The 13,450-nt window shown below is 33.5% G+C and overlaps 2 protein-coding genes and 1 long non-coding RNA gene across 5 annotated transcripts; 2 read left to right on the top strand and 1 right to left on the bottom strand.

The window, feature by feature from the left end:
* Positions 1 to 3,615: 3,615 nt before the first annotated feature.
* LOC141672234 (B3 domain-containing transcription factor VRN1-like) lies at positions 3,616 to 9,310 on the top strand. Of its 2 annotated transcripts, none has more exons than XM_074478789.1 (4): positions 3,616 to 3,867; positions 6,626 to 7,180; positions 7,452 to 7,745; positions 9,202 to 9,310. In XM_074478789.1, exons 1-3 carry the CDS (start codon positions 3,796 to 3,798, stop codon positions 7,707 to 7,709), a joined length of 885 nt encoding a protein of 294 aa, XP_074334890.1. In that variant the 5' UTR covers positions 3,616 to 3,795; the 3' UTR covers positions 7,710 to 7,745; positions 9,202 to 9,310. The 2 variants fall into 2 exon arrangements, with proteins under 2 accessions (XP_074334890.1, XP_074334889.1); XM_074478788.1 differs by lacking the exon at positions 9,202 to 9,310 and adding an exon at positions 8,765 to 8,891 and having other exon boundaries at positions 3,617 to 3,867.
* On the top strand, positions 9,267 to 10,787 carry LOC141672235 (B3 domain-containing protein REM5-like). 2 transcript variants are annotated; one of them, XM_074478791.1, is made up of 4 exons: positions 9,267 to 9,398; positions 9,508 to 9,784; positions 9,956 to 10,146; positions 10,237 to 10,787. In XM_074478791.1, the coding sequence occupies exons 1-4, from the start codon at positions 9,348 to 9,350 to the stop codon at positions 10,501 to 10,503; spliced, it is 786 nt and encodes a 261-aa protein (XP_074334892.1). In that variant the 5' UTR covers positions 9,267 to 9,347; the 3' UTR covers positions 10,504 to 10,787. The 2 variants fall into 2 exon arrangements, with proteins under 2 accessions (XP_074334892.1, XP_074334891.1); XM_074478790.1 differs by having other exon boundaries at positions 9,508 to 9,835.
* A 241-nt stretch (positions 10,788 to 11,028) lies between these two features.
* LOC141672236 (uncharacterized) lies at positions 11,029 to 11,691 on the bottom strand. Its single transcript, XR_012555414.1, has 2 exons — positions 11,382 to 11,691; positions 11,029 to 11,274 (listed from the first exon to the last, which is right to left on the bottom strand). It is a non-coding gene; the product is annotated as an uncharacterized LOC141672236 (long non-coding RNA).
* Positions 11,692 to 13,450: the final 1,759 nt, after the last annotated feature.

Below are 13,450 nucleotides of genomic sequence, written 5' to 3'. Positions count from 1 at the left end.
ATAAAGTATTATTCAATAACTTAGTTTTACATTTTCTAAATAACAATTGAATGGTTGAATTTTTATTTAGAAAAAGAAATTTATAAAAATAAGTTACGGAACTATAATTTATACGCCCCTTAAAATGTATGTCGGACACTCTCTCTGAAATGTAAAGAATTGAAAGGATCATAAGGAGTATATATAATCGCTGTGATCTATATGTTGTTAAGAGTTGTCCCACATCGTTTGTGAAAGGGGCATATTGCTAGTATATAAGCAGCTAGACAACTCCAATTCGTATGAGGACTTTTGGGAGTGTCCCAAAGAAAAATCCGCGCGGGCTCGGCCAGAGCGGACAGTATCATACTAATGTGGAGTTAGGCATGCTCAGCAAGCCCAACAAGTGGTATAAGAGGTTCAGGTTATAAACGGTCCATAACAATCTCATGTGGGCTCCAGAATAACATAAGAAGAGGCATATTGGCTATCCAGGGTGGGCTTAAGGGGGAGGCAGGTGGGCCTTCCAGAATGGGCCTAAAGGGAGCTAGAAAGCCAAAAGGATTCCAGTATGGGTCAAGGGGGAGCTAGATCACATAATTAGGTTGCAGATTCGGCAGGTGTCGAGCTCGATGTGTGAATGGGGAGATTGTTGGGAGTTGTCCCACATCATTTTTGAGAGGGACAAATTGCTAAAATAAAAGCAACCAGATAATTCCAACTAGTATGAGGCCTTTTGGGAGATGTCCAAAACCAAATCCGTGCGGGCCTAACCTAGAGCGGACAATATCATACTAATGTGGAGTTAGGCCTGCTCAGTGAAATGCCCAACAAGTGGTATCAGAGCTATGGTTGAGACGGTCCAATAACAATCTTACGTGGGCTCCAGAATGGACCTAGGAAAAAGACGGAGGGGCTAACCGAGGATAGGCTTAAGGGGAGGCAGGTGGACCTTCCAGTATGGCCTAGGGGGAGTCAGAAATCCAAAAGGATTTCAGTATGGGTCAAGGGGGAGCCAGATCACAGAGTCAGGTGGTAGATTCGGCAGGTGTCAAGCCCGATGTGTGAAGGGGGAGATTCTTAGGTGTCAAAAATCCAGAAAGATTCCAGTATGGGTCAAGGGGGAGCCAGATCACACAATCAGGTGGCAGATTCGGCAGGTGTCAAGCCCGATGTGTGAAGAGGGAGATTGTTAGGAGTTACTACATTATTTGTGGGAGGGTCAGATTGCTAGTGTATAAGCAGCTAGACAACTCCAGTTAGTATGAGACCTCTTTGGAGTGTCTCAAAAACAAGTATGTGCAGGTCTGGCCCAAAACGGACAATATCATACTAATGTGGAGTTAAGACCTGCTTAGCAAGCCCAACAAGTGGTATCAGAGCTAAGGTTATAACGGTCCATAACATTCTCACGTGGGCTTTCAGATGGACCTAGGAAAAGGTAGATGGGTTAACCTAGTATGGGCTAAGAAAAAGGTAGGTGAACCTTTCAAGTTGGGCCTCGGGGGAGTCAAAAAGCCAGAAGGATTTCAGAATTGGTCAGATGTGTGAATAGGGAGATTGTTAGGAGTTGTCCCACGTCGTTTGTGGGAGGGGTAGATTTCTAGTATATAAGCAGTCAGTTAAAGCCATTAGTATAAGGTCTTTTGGGAGTAACCCAAAACAAACCTGTTCGGGCTCAGTCTGGATTTCCAGTATGGGTCAAGGGAGAGCCAGATCACACAATCAGGTGGTAGATTCGACAAGTGTCATGCCCAATGTGTGAAAGGGCAGATTGTTAGGAGTTGTCCCACATCGTTTGTGGGAGCGGTAGATTGCTAGTATATAAGCAGCTAGTTAACTCCATTAGTATGAGGCCTTTTGGGAGTGACCCAAAAACAAACTCGTGCGGCTCAGCCCAAAGCGGACAATATCATACTAATGTTGAGTTAGGGGCTGCTTAGCAAGCCCAACATATGTAAGAATATATGATGTTGTATATGTAACATAAAATATATTTTTATTTAAATAATTAATCATTATCTATATTCTTAATTCATATCCATACAAATAATTGTTGTCTTGTATTGGTGATTTTAATCGAAGAGTACTTAGCAAAAATATCGTATCAGTGTTAAACATATACGTATTATATATTTTATTTTCCGTAAAAGTGTGTACATGATTATTAGATATTATAAATTTGATTTATTTTTTCTTATAATTATATACATGATAATTAGATTTCATTAACCATTTCTTATATGTAATATCGTAAATTTTAATTTTAATATACCGTTTACTTTAAAAAAGTATAACATTGTTAATTAAATACATGTTATGTGTTAACTTATTTATCATTTTCATAAAATCGTTATTTTATATGTAAAATATCGATTAGTATTATTATTTTAATAAACTTAAATGTTTTTGAAATATATGGGTAACTAAATTAGCAAATATAAAAATAAAAGTATAATTAAAAATGTTGTTATGTAACTTTAAGGCGACAAATACCTATTAAGTGCATGTTTAATAACACAAAAGACATATCCGTGCAGTGGTATTTAAGTGTGCATGTTATTAGGTAGTCTCATGTTCAATTTCCGTTGACAACATTTTTTTAAACATACGGGCAAATCTGTCAGTTCACGGAGAATAAAAAAAGTACATCAAATTTACTTTCCGATGATATAGTTTTTTATTTTGTTCAGTTATAAAATATTAATAAATTTCGATCAAATTTCAGTCAATCTAATTGTATTAAAGTCAAATTTAACAACTAAAAGGGGACGGGGGATGATTAAAATTTGAGTTTCGGTTGTTTAGGAATTGATAATAATTGGGTTGAAATGGTTTCCAATGATTTTAAAAAAAACTCCAGTGTTTAGTTTGGTTCGACTTATTTTTGTCACAAAATTTCGAGTACGGCTTGGTTCGTTAAAGAACTCGAGATCGAACGAATTTTTTGTTCAATAAAAAAAGGTAATTTATCAAAAATATCATTTTTTATGAAAATATTTGAAAAATACGGATGCGGGTTGTATAGGAGGTTGAAACGGTTGCATGTGAGGTTAATACGTATTTTTGCAAATATTTTCTTCAACTTAGATATTTATGCAAAATCCCATAAAAAAAATCTAGCTCGGCTCAAATTGTTAAGGAAAAAAAGTTGGGTGGTGGCCTCAAATATCACTTTGGGGTTAAAAATGATCCAAAATGTCACTCTTGAAAATAATGGCCCTAAATGTCACTTGAAAACGGTACATCGTGTAATGTTTATGCAAAATGCCTTAAAACGCTACATTGTGTAACGTTTTGGCACTTTAGTTTCTTTTATATGTAAAAAATGTTAGATAAAGTAGAGTTTTGGTTCCAAAACGCTATATGATGTACCGTTTGGAGCCAAAACGCTATTTCAACTAACGTTTTGCATATAATAAAAAAAAATAAAGTGTCAAAACGCTACACGATATACTGTTTTTATTTTTGAAAAAAAATACAAAACGCTAGATAAAGTGTCGTTATGAAATAATATTTCAGGTCATTATTTTATAAAATAATAGTTTTGGCTATTTAACACCAAAAAATGATATTTTGGTCCATTTCTCACAAAAGAAGTTAGAGCGGTCGACCGGGCTGTCCGTTAACGCCCTAACCCTGGACCCTGGTTTACATTATTTGTGTACAGAGATGCGTGTCACATGACAGACAATCTCTCCCCTCCTTTTTTCATCCCAAAACGAGCTCTGATCTACACGACAGCGTGTATTCGTTTGGACCTCATTTTTCGGCGTCTTCTGCTCGGCAAAGGTGCAAATCTTGTCCGGTCTATGCATGGATTCTCTGGTGAAGCCCCGCTGTTTTTTCAAGATTATTGTCTCTAATATTACCCCTCATAGTCGACTAGTAAGTTCTTTTAACACTTATGCTTACTTTATTTTTTCTCTTTACTATTATATGAGAGGGAGATGAGGGGGGAGGGGTAGAGAGAGAAAAACTATCATATGAGAGAGAGATAGAGAGAGAGAGAGTGCTAGCCGCATCAGTCTTTCCAAAAATCCTTTGTATCCTCTGAAGAGGGAGAGATGCAGTTTAATTAAGGCCAGCGGTTGCATGTAGGATCATTTAGAACTTTATAAGGTTTTTTGAATAATTGCATAGTTGAATTGCATGCAGCTTCGTAGCTCTTCTTTGGAGGTGATGCAGTTCTGTTTTCTGATTTTTTTTTCTTCAAAAATACATGTTGGATTTATTAGATGAAATTTTAATGTTTTCCCCAAACATAGGAGCTTTATGATAATTTCTTAGTATTTCGTTCTGGCTGTTGCAGTTGAACTGGAGTCCATGTTTCATGTAACATTTGGACTGGAGTATTAAAATAATATTGTATTTGAGGGCTATAAGCTATTGTAAAAATGATAACCAGTAATTAGTACATGCCAATGATTCTTTAGTTCTGGATCTTCTGCAATCTGCATTAGTTCTTTGCCGGAAAAAACAGAGAACCCGCCTATCTTTATTAATAGGAGATAGTGAGTTACTACTCTTATGTATGGACCATTTCCCTCTAATTTATAATTAATTACATAACATATGGCCAATTATTGGTATTTTTCTTGTTTATGAAAAGGAAATTAAGCATCATAGCCACTAAAATTAAGAATCTATATAACTCTTTCTCGCCTCTAGGTTCAACTGGCGCCAACCTGAGAACCATCTAGATTGTACGAAAACAAGGGGGGTCGCTGCATCCTATTACTATTTTAGTGGATACATAATATCCACTTTGTCATTATTCTCCCTGAATGCATGTCGTCAAGCAATCCAACTCCATGCCAGCATAATGATTTCCATACATCTACTGATCTGCATGTACATTGGCTCGACGATTAATTCATAATGTCATCATAGCTATTAGTAATCAACAATAATAAATGTTTATGAAATGACTTCACCATATAAGTTAGTCATACACGTCGTTTCACATCGATTGAATACAAGCTGCAACTATGTAAATATGTAAAACATCAGCTTTCGTCTGGTTCACTTATTTGCATATGCCATGTTTCTTTTGTGGAAGAACCAATGCCACTGCTCATTTGAGAGTGATCTCGCCTCTTTTTTTTTCGAAGTACTACATTTTCTCTGGCATCGATCTTCACTCAGTGCACTTTCTCTGTGCATATTCTGTATTTTATCTTTGAATTGAATTTTAATACAATTATTGACTTACTTTTCCAGTTTATCCTTCCATCTTTCAGAATTAGAGTGTAAATTGTGTAACACTTCTGTCTATAATTTGATAAAATATAAAAAGCGAGATAGAAATAATACCAGCTTGGATGGTGCTTTGTATCCTCATCGCAGGTGTATCATATGACCAACACAAGGGCATAAGACCTAGTAATGTATAAGTAGCCTGGAACTTGCAATTTCTGTAAACAATAAAAATAAGTCCATCGGGGTTGTGACTTTGTCCTGTCTTTAGGTCAAAGGCAGAATGATATCAACTAATAATAATAGCTGGTGTTGGTCCACCATGATTGGGCAGATTGGATCATTTTCTTCTAATGTTCTATAAACTAAAGGCTTAATTATAATCTCGCCCTTAAAGTATAACACATTGTACACATAAACCCTTAAACAAAAAAATTATACATTTTAACCCCTTAACTATAAGTGTTGTACAGTTCAACCCTTTTGTTAAAAAAATTTCCAATATTACCCTCACAGTTGTATATTTTCGCCCCTTAACTACGAGTTTTGTATATTTTTGCCCCTTAACTATTAATTTTGTACACTTTAACCCTTTAATAATTTTATCATATTATCATAATATTGTTTATCATATTAATTAATTCTTACAATAAACTAATTTAAATAATTTATCATATTCTAATTTTGAATTTTTTATTATTAGTAATTTAAATTTCTACTGGGATTCATAAAAAGTAATATATATATATGTATATATAATAATAATAATAAATAGTTGATTGGATTTGAAATTATTTATATCTTAAAAATTAAAAATATAAATATTTAAATAATATATAATAATATGTATAAGAAAAAATTGTGTAGATTGAATTTTTTTTAAAATATCAAAAAATTGTAAATAAAGTTAATGAAGGTAGTATATCAAATAAAAATTCATTACTTAATAAATCCTTAAAATAACAATTAATTTGTGGACATTTGTCACTTCTTAATATACAATTCATTTTTTTAAATAATATTATTGCGCACTATGTTGCCCTTGAAGTATACAACTGCGAACATTATAACCCTCGAGGGTGATTTCGGTAAAAATTTAAGAAAAGGGTTAAAGTGTACAAATCTCATAGTTGAAGGTTTAAAATATACAATATTTTTGTTAAGGGGTTTATGTGTACATTGTCTAATACTTTAAGGACTAAGTTATAATTAAGCCTAAACTAAATGATAATTTGTTGTTTCAAGATGGGTTAGATTGTAAAATGAACTTCTGACTTTATGGACGTCCAAGTGTTGAATATCTTTATATTGTTATAAAGATATTATAAATTAGAGGGAAGTGTTAGATTTTACAAGATCGAACTCTTCAGTGTTCCGTGTATGCTTTAGATGTATATTAGTATCCCTGCTCAAAGATCAATATATAAAAGACTTGAACTTCTTGCAGATGATTCCCAGAAAGTTTATGACTGCATATGGAGATGATTTAACTGACTTAATTTTTCTTGAGGCCCCGGATGGTTCAATTTGGCAAGTGAAACTGAAGAGAAGTAATTCAAAGGGTTGGCTTCAAAATGGTTGGCCCGACTTTGCAGGCCATTACTCCATATGCTTTGGTCACTTATTAGTGTTTAGATACGATGGAAATTCACAGTTTCATGTTATCATATTAGACAAGAGTGCTACTGAGGTAGAGTATCCCTTGAGTGCTACTAGTCAAAGTAAAAATACTTACCTTAATACGGGCTTGGGAAAGAGAAAAGAAGTCACTAATGATGATATTGGAAGGAAGGGGGATTTCAAAAACTGTGTTTTATCAGCAAAGTTTACAAAAACAGTTTCAGCTTGTGCAAAAGCCAGCCATCAGGCCAACAAGAAAACTGTGCAGGTGAAAACTGAAGTTCAACATGATAGAGCGCTGGCATCAGCTACAGCATTCCAATCCACAAACCCCTTCTTCGAAATCAAAATGTGTCCCTCTTATGTGTCTGGAAGATCCTTGGTAAGCTTTTCGATGGATGCATGTGTGTGTTTACATACTATACTTTTGCCTTATCTAATTTTCACATGCTTTAACTATAATATATGCCTTGGATTGTAATTCTGCATCTAAAAGTAGTCTTCTAGTTTTAGGGAAAAAGAGAAAAGAAACGAATTGCATCTATCGCAACATAGTTATTTAAACAATACTTAGATAAAAAAGAAAAATAAGAAACAACAGCGTTCTATCAATTTTAAATTTCTCAAAGTTCATTCCATGGTTTTTCTTGCAGGCTGTGCCAAGGAAATTTTTGACTACATATCTAACACAGGACCCTTGCAAGGTTATCCTTCAACTTTCGCATGGAAGAACCTGGCAAGTGAATTGCACAATATCTCGTGCTGCTGCCAAATTTTCTACTGGTTGGCGTTTATTTGCACAAGAGTATAGCTTGGTTGTAGGCGATGTTTGTGTGTTTGAGCTAATTAATTGCTCTGAAAAGGTTTTCAGCGTTAGCATTTTTCGGGTAAGAAGAGGTCCAGGTCTCTAGATTCCTGCAAAGAATCATCAAAGTACAATTGAACATGTAAGTTGACCTATAAACTTTTGATATTCACTGTTCTATTCAGATGCTGGTAGTCTACGCTCTCTCCCTTGACAATATTAATCTTTTGGACCATCTTACTATCTTAGCATGTTTTAGGATCAATTTATTTCAAGCGCTCGTGTCTAGATTTTGGTGGGCTGATAGATCCGTCGTGCTCTTTCAGATCTATCATGCTTTTATGTTCTATGATGAACGATAATTGCACAATCGTTTTGCTGGTGAATTTCTAGAATACAGTTTTACACCTTCAAATGTTATAGATAAATTATTATTTGAGTTTAACCGATAATATGAAAGTTTACCCCCACGGCTCTTCCACCGGTGAACTTCACATGTTTTCACTGTTCTTCCATTTATTGCCTCGATAATTAGCTCCCCCATTTCATTAAAAGAAGATCTGCATCTCGAAAATTAGATAAAATAATCAATCCTGTTTTTAAAATTCTACTCTCCGACAATGGCTAGCATTCTAATCTTTTCTAATCTTGCAATATTTTCCTTCACCTTGCCATGTTCCATCCGGTTAGAGAAAATGAAATGAACAAGAAACCGGATGATAGAGCATCAAAGGTTTATTTAACAGTGGGATAAAGCAGCAGTTCAGATATATTTGTATAAAATAGAGGGAGTAATGAAAGCTGAATATTTTTAACTATAAAACGGTATAAATTTCATTTTCATTTCATTTCCACCAACTTAATAGAGCATCAAAGGCTTCACAAATACAAAGGCTTCACTTTGGTTGATTGATTTAATAAAGAGACAAGATTTGCATAGAAAATGGTTGGCCGGAATTTATTCTAAAAGTTCTGGGCATTTGTTATTATTCGAATACCAGTGAGGTTTCGGATTTCATCCATAATTAGTTGTTGTTTTAAATGCTTTATATATAAGGAGATAATTAGAAAATTTATTTTGCATTTCTCTCTGTTTTGTTGCTTTTATGTTCAGCTTTAGAAAGAAAAAACCAACTTCCACAGTAATTTTATAAATTGCAGGTCTAAACTTATAGGAGTAGTCAGGATCAACTCAATTCATCACGGTGTTGCAGAAAATTTATATATGTGAAGGAAAAGGAGTTCCAATTTGTGAACTGGGGAGTAGAACTGTTAAAGTAGTAGGGTGTAATTGTACTCGGAAATAGGAGAGTGGTTGTAAAATACTAAAATTTAATCGAGGCTAAATTGAACATGTTAGCCGTAACCAAGCAAGGAATAAAATGGTTTCAGATACTTGCTTACTGATACAGTGTAATTTTAGAGAGGGGTTGGGGCCTCGTAAACTTTTGGTCTGGAAAGAAGTGTGACAACTGTGACTGAAGGCTCAAAATATTAATGTACAGTAAATTGTTTTACCTAGAACTAAGTGTTGTTACATACTTCAGGGAAGCACTTCTTTAAAGTCTACTTTACCCATTTGTCATCCCTTATTACAGAAGAGACCCAACACTTGAGTAATAAATGGAGCTTAACAGTTAGCACCAAAACTAAATGCATCCCACTGAGGTTGGTGTACACTTTTATCCTTAAACATTACTATAGCTTAAATACATGCATTTTCCTTGATTTGTTCAATTTGAAGATGGATCCATCTTTCTTCAAGCCCCTTGTAGGAGACTTTCTCCATAAACTGGTGAGCCTTTTTCCTTTGTTTACTAACTCTGTTTGTTTTATCATACACTTGTTGCTTTTCACTTGTTGCATGTCTGTGTAAGAATCTAAAAACATGCATGTTTTTGCAGCAAATACCTTCAGCATTTATAGAGAAGATGGAGGGGAAGTTGGCTTCGAAATTGGTACTGAAATACGAATGCGGAAGGTTGTATTATGTTAAAATGAAAGAACTGGAAGATGGACACTTCTTCGTTAATGGCTGGCCTGATTTTGTGAAAGATCATGGACTAGAGTACGGGGATTTTGTTGTTTTTAGGCTCATTGAGGATTCAACCTTCCATGTTACCATCTATGATCCGAGCATGTGTGAAAAACAATGTTGTGATTCGCATCGATACAAAAATGGTGAGGAAACTGCAAAGAAAGAAATCAAAGTCAAAAAGGATACCAGTTTAGGTCTCTCTCTCTCTCTCTGTGTGTGTGTGTGTGTGTGTGTTTCTCTGCACTTCCTTTTACCAAATATTTGATTTGCATGTAAAAAAATATAGATGTTCATATCTTGCTTTGCATGTACAGATTCTGATCAAAAGCATTCCCTTTCTGATCAAGATCATACTAAAGGACCTAATCTCGCAAAGAAAAATCAAGAAAGCCCTATAAAGATGGAGATCGAGAGTAGCGATGATGAATGGAAAGGGCCTTGTTCGAATACAGATGACGCTCCATCTTTTACACTTGTTTTAAATGAAGCCAACAAAATCTATCTAGTAAGTATTTTAAATCACATTCATGTTAATAATGGAGTTTGAGTTGAGTTTTAGAAGTTGCACATTAGTGATGAATGTACAATGAATCAGCCTCTTGAATCATCGTTCGTGACAAAGACTGGACTAGCAAAGAAGGAAGAGGTAAAAGTGAGAGATAAAGAGGGTAGAAAGTGGGTGGTGAAAATAGTAAAGGATGGGAAGAGAGTAGGACTGACACGTGGATGGAGTGATATATTCATGGCCCACAGACTGAAGAAGGGAGACAGCTGTATTTTCAAATATTTGAGCAAAGGAGGTGTTGGTTTCATTCAAGTTGATGTCAAACGAGGGAGAGGAAGGCCTCCCAAAATTCCATAAATCTTCGGAATATCATATTACTATTTCTTCCGTTCCATAAAATTGGTCAATTTTCAAATTTTTTACGTTCATCGTGAGCAGTATGTTGCACGACAGTCTGACTACATGTTGACTAGCCTAGGATTCGACAGGAGGCTACCTAGCTAATTTTGTTTTAAACTCAAAGTTTTCTAGTTCAAGCTAGTTGGCTCATGTTTTCAGTCTTCAGACTTGTTTCTCAGTAAAAGTTGCTGTTATAGTGTTATGGTTCAGTTATAAGAAAAGGCCCTAGTTTAAATTTTGTGCATTTAGATCAATTAAACATTGAGTATGACTCGAATCTGTTCCAACTTTGCACAAAATTTTTCATTTTAAAAATTAAAAACCGCCAAAACAATGGAACCGCACGGTTAATTGATGAGAGAGAGACAGTCTAGAATTTGTGTGCTTTGCTACAAAAGTTTAGATGATATTTCTATCAGTTGTGTATGCTTTAAAGATGAAAAAATACAGAACCAAAATTTTAAAAATACAAAAACGAACTAGTACAATAACTAAAAATTTTATTAATACAGACGGTGATTCACACCATTAAGCAACTAGTATATAAAATGGAGTGACACTCGAAACATATTTACCCGCTACAATTTCAGTTGAATGAACTGTAAATATGATTATTCTCTCAAGTACTAGTACTAAAAACAGGTGACGCATGTTGCCGCCGAACAGAAGCCAACACAACAGAAACAGCACGTTTCGCATATTTTGTTGAAGCAACATGTACAACTCCAGCTGCGTGTTATTCTTTAATAGTCATAAGCAGATCAAAACAAAGTATATGCCTATATATATCATATGAAATTAACTAACATATAAAGAGTAGTATTTATTACTGTTACCTATTAACGTTGGCATTCGATGACATCTTGATACGGCCTTTCAAGAGCACTGCAAACCAGCAAGCAGCTTTGATTTTTGATCAGCTTCTTGTTCGTTGAGATATTGACAGCAGAGAATATGAACCTATGATACATGATAAGAGGATGACAACTGTTTTATATGCCAAAAGCCAATCAATCGAAGGTTACCCCAATACAAAAGGCATTACTTAAAGCAATGGCCAATCGGCATCATTAGTTAAATGTTCTAACAAGCAACTACCTGATAGTAGCCTTGTCGGCCTTCAACACAGATATTTATCCGCCTTCTAAAAATCTCCAGTATAATTGATTAATCATGTAATCGGATTAATTTAATTTTTAAAATTTGATTAATATTTATAAAAAAAATTATATTAGAATATATATAATAATAAATAATATTTTATTATTAAATTCATCCAATATTTGTTATGTAACTAAATGATTCCGATTCACGATTTTTACAAATATTGACTAGCTGATGCATATTAGCCAATAAATATTGAAATACATATTCCACCATTGCAAATTTCTTTTTCCATCTTCAACTTGCAATTTAAATGCGCCGACTTGTTAGCCTATCACGAACCAGCTGCTAATGCTAAGTATTCCATTTGCGAAATTGCGAACATGTTTATAAAAAATATCGAAATATTAAAAATTCTTATATGCAGGAATATGTATTATTTCAAATCATATACATATTATTCCGATAATTTATCATAACATATTTTAATTGTATAATTTACTTTTACTTTTTATTAATTCACAGAGGAATGATGACAAGTATTACTCAAAAAGTAGTGCTAATTTTCTCAAAAAAAAATTCAATTTTTTTACCAGATTATGTGGCAAATACATGATTTATTTTAATTTATGGGCTCATATTAATACATACGGGATTTTATATTATATTTAAAAAAATTGCTATTTCCTATACGACACGTCAATACTTGGGAAAGTTTTTAAAGAAAATTTTTAGAAAACATGACATTTCTCTTACTGGAATTAAATAATTGATACTTGAAACATTTGTTAATTATAGCATACTATAAATCATGAGTAAATTTTTAGCTCGGTTAACGCCTTATTTTGTATTATCCCAGTCCTTTCACAACCGTTTAGATATTTTAAATCAAATTAATAAAATATAAAAAAGTTTGTTTTAAAATTAAAGTTTTTTTGTATGATGGACTCAGATTTAAATTCCACAAATAACATATATCAAATAAATAAACTTATTCAACATGATGTTCTCATATTCGAAATCCCCTCAATAATATGTATTAATTAACGTGTTAAATATATATAGTCTTATTTAGATACTAAATGCACTTAAAATCAGATTATATTTATTTTTTTATTAAAGCTGAATTTATTTTTCACATCTAAAGTAGGTAAAAATTGTGATTCATTATATTTACAACTTTATCAAATTTATATTTTATTAAAATATAAATAAAATATATTATTTTTTATAGGTCATGGCGTCATGCTTGGCACAAATCGAAAGTTTGTAAATTATAATTATACTTTTTCACGAAGGAAATGATAGTCATAAGTTTGGTGCATCTCAAATTCAGGGAGTGATCGCCATTCAGGTGGATTTATTTATAAGTGAACTATAAACGTTCCTAGCATTGTCCGAATTACATCCCAAAATTTCAAAAATTTTAATTTATAAATTTGTACAAAGATGTATATGTCTGTGATGATCTCGGATTTGGATTTCCCCTTGCGTATAGTTAAATTTCAGCCGTTCCATTTAAATGGGGAAATAAAGAATAAAAAGGATTTAAATGTATCTAAACAAATTTAGATTGATTTCAAATTAGGTGTAAAAAAATTAATAAATACCTTTCCAAAATTAATGATTTAATATATCTCCAATTACTCTTGTAACTTGTATAATGTACAAGGAGTGCTAATTACCCAAAATTCATTTTCCAAACTTGTTATAAATAATGTAACATGATATTTTTCTCATTTTAACTCGTGAACGCTTATAAATTACATGTGGGGTGTCATATAATTATCATAAAATATAT

The sequence above is a fragment of the Apium graveolens genome, chromosome 7, assembly GCF_009905375.1.
Source record: "Apium graveolens cultivar Ventura chromosome 7, ASM990537v1, whole genome shotgun sequence".
In the NCBI taxonomy this organism is placed as follows: Eukaryota; Viridiplantae; Streptophyta; class Magnoliopsida; order Apiales; family Apiaceae; genus Apium; species Apium graveolens.
The sequence above is the reverse complement of the archived record's forward strand: the minus strand, read 5'-3'. Positions and strand labels throughout refer to the sequence as shown.

Excerpts from the sequence above, each read along its gene's own strand:
- LOC141672235 (XM_074478790.1), top strand. The coding sequence starts at position 9,348 with ATGGATCCATCTTTCTTCAAGCCCCTTGTAGGAGACTTTCTCCATAAA. Across the intron at positions 9,836-9,955 it reads CAAAAAGGATACCAGTTTAG|ATTCTGATCAAAAGCATTCC; the intron begins GTCTCTCTCTCT and ends TTGCATGTACAG. Across the intron at positions 10,147-10,236 it reads AAGCCAACAAAATCTATCTA|CCTCTTGAATCATCGTTCGT; the intron begins GTAAGTATTTTA and ends ACAATGAATCAG.
- LOC141672234 (XM_074478789.1), top strand. The coding sequence starts at position 3,796 with ATGGATTCTCTGGTGAAGCCCCGCTGTTTTTTCAAGATTATTGTCTCT. Across the intron at positions 3,868-6,625 it reads TTACCCCTCATAGTCGACTA|ATGATTCCCAGAAAGTTTAT; the intron begins GTAAGTTCTTTT and ends AACTTCTTGCAG. Across the intron at positions 7,181-7,451 it reads ATGTGTCTGGAAGATCCTTG|GCTGTGCCAAGGAAATTTTT; the intron begins GTAAGCTTTTCG and ends TTTTTCTTGCAG.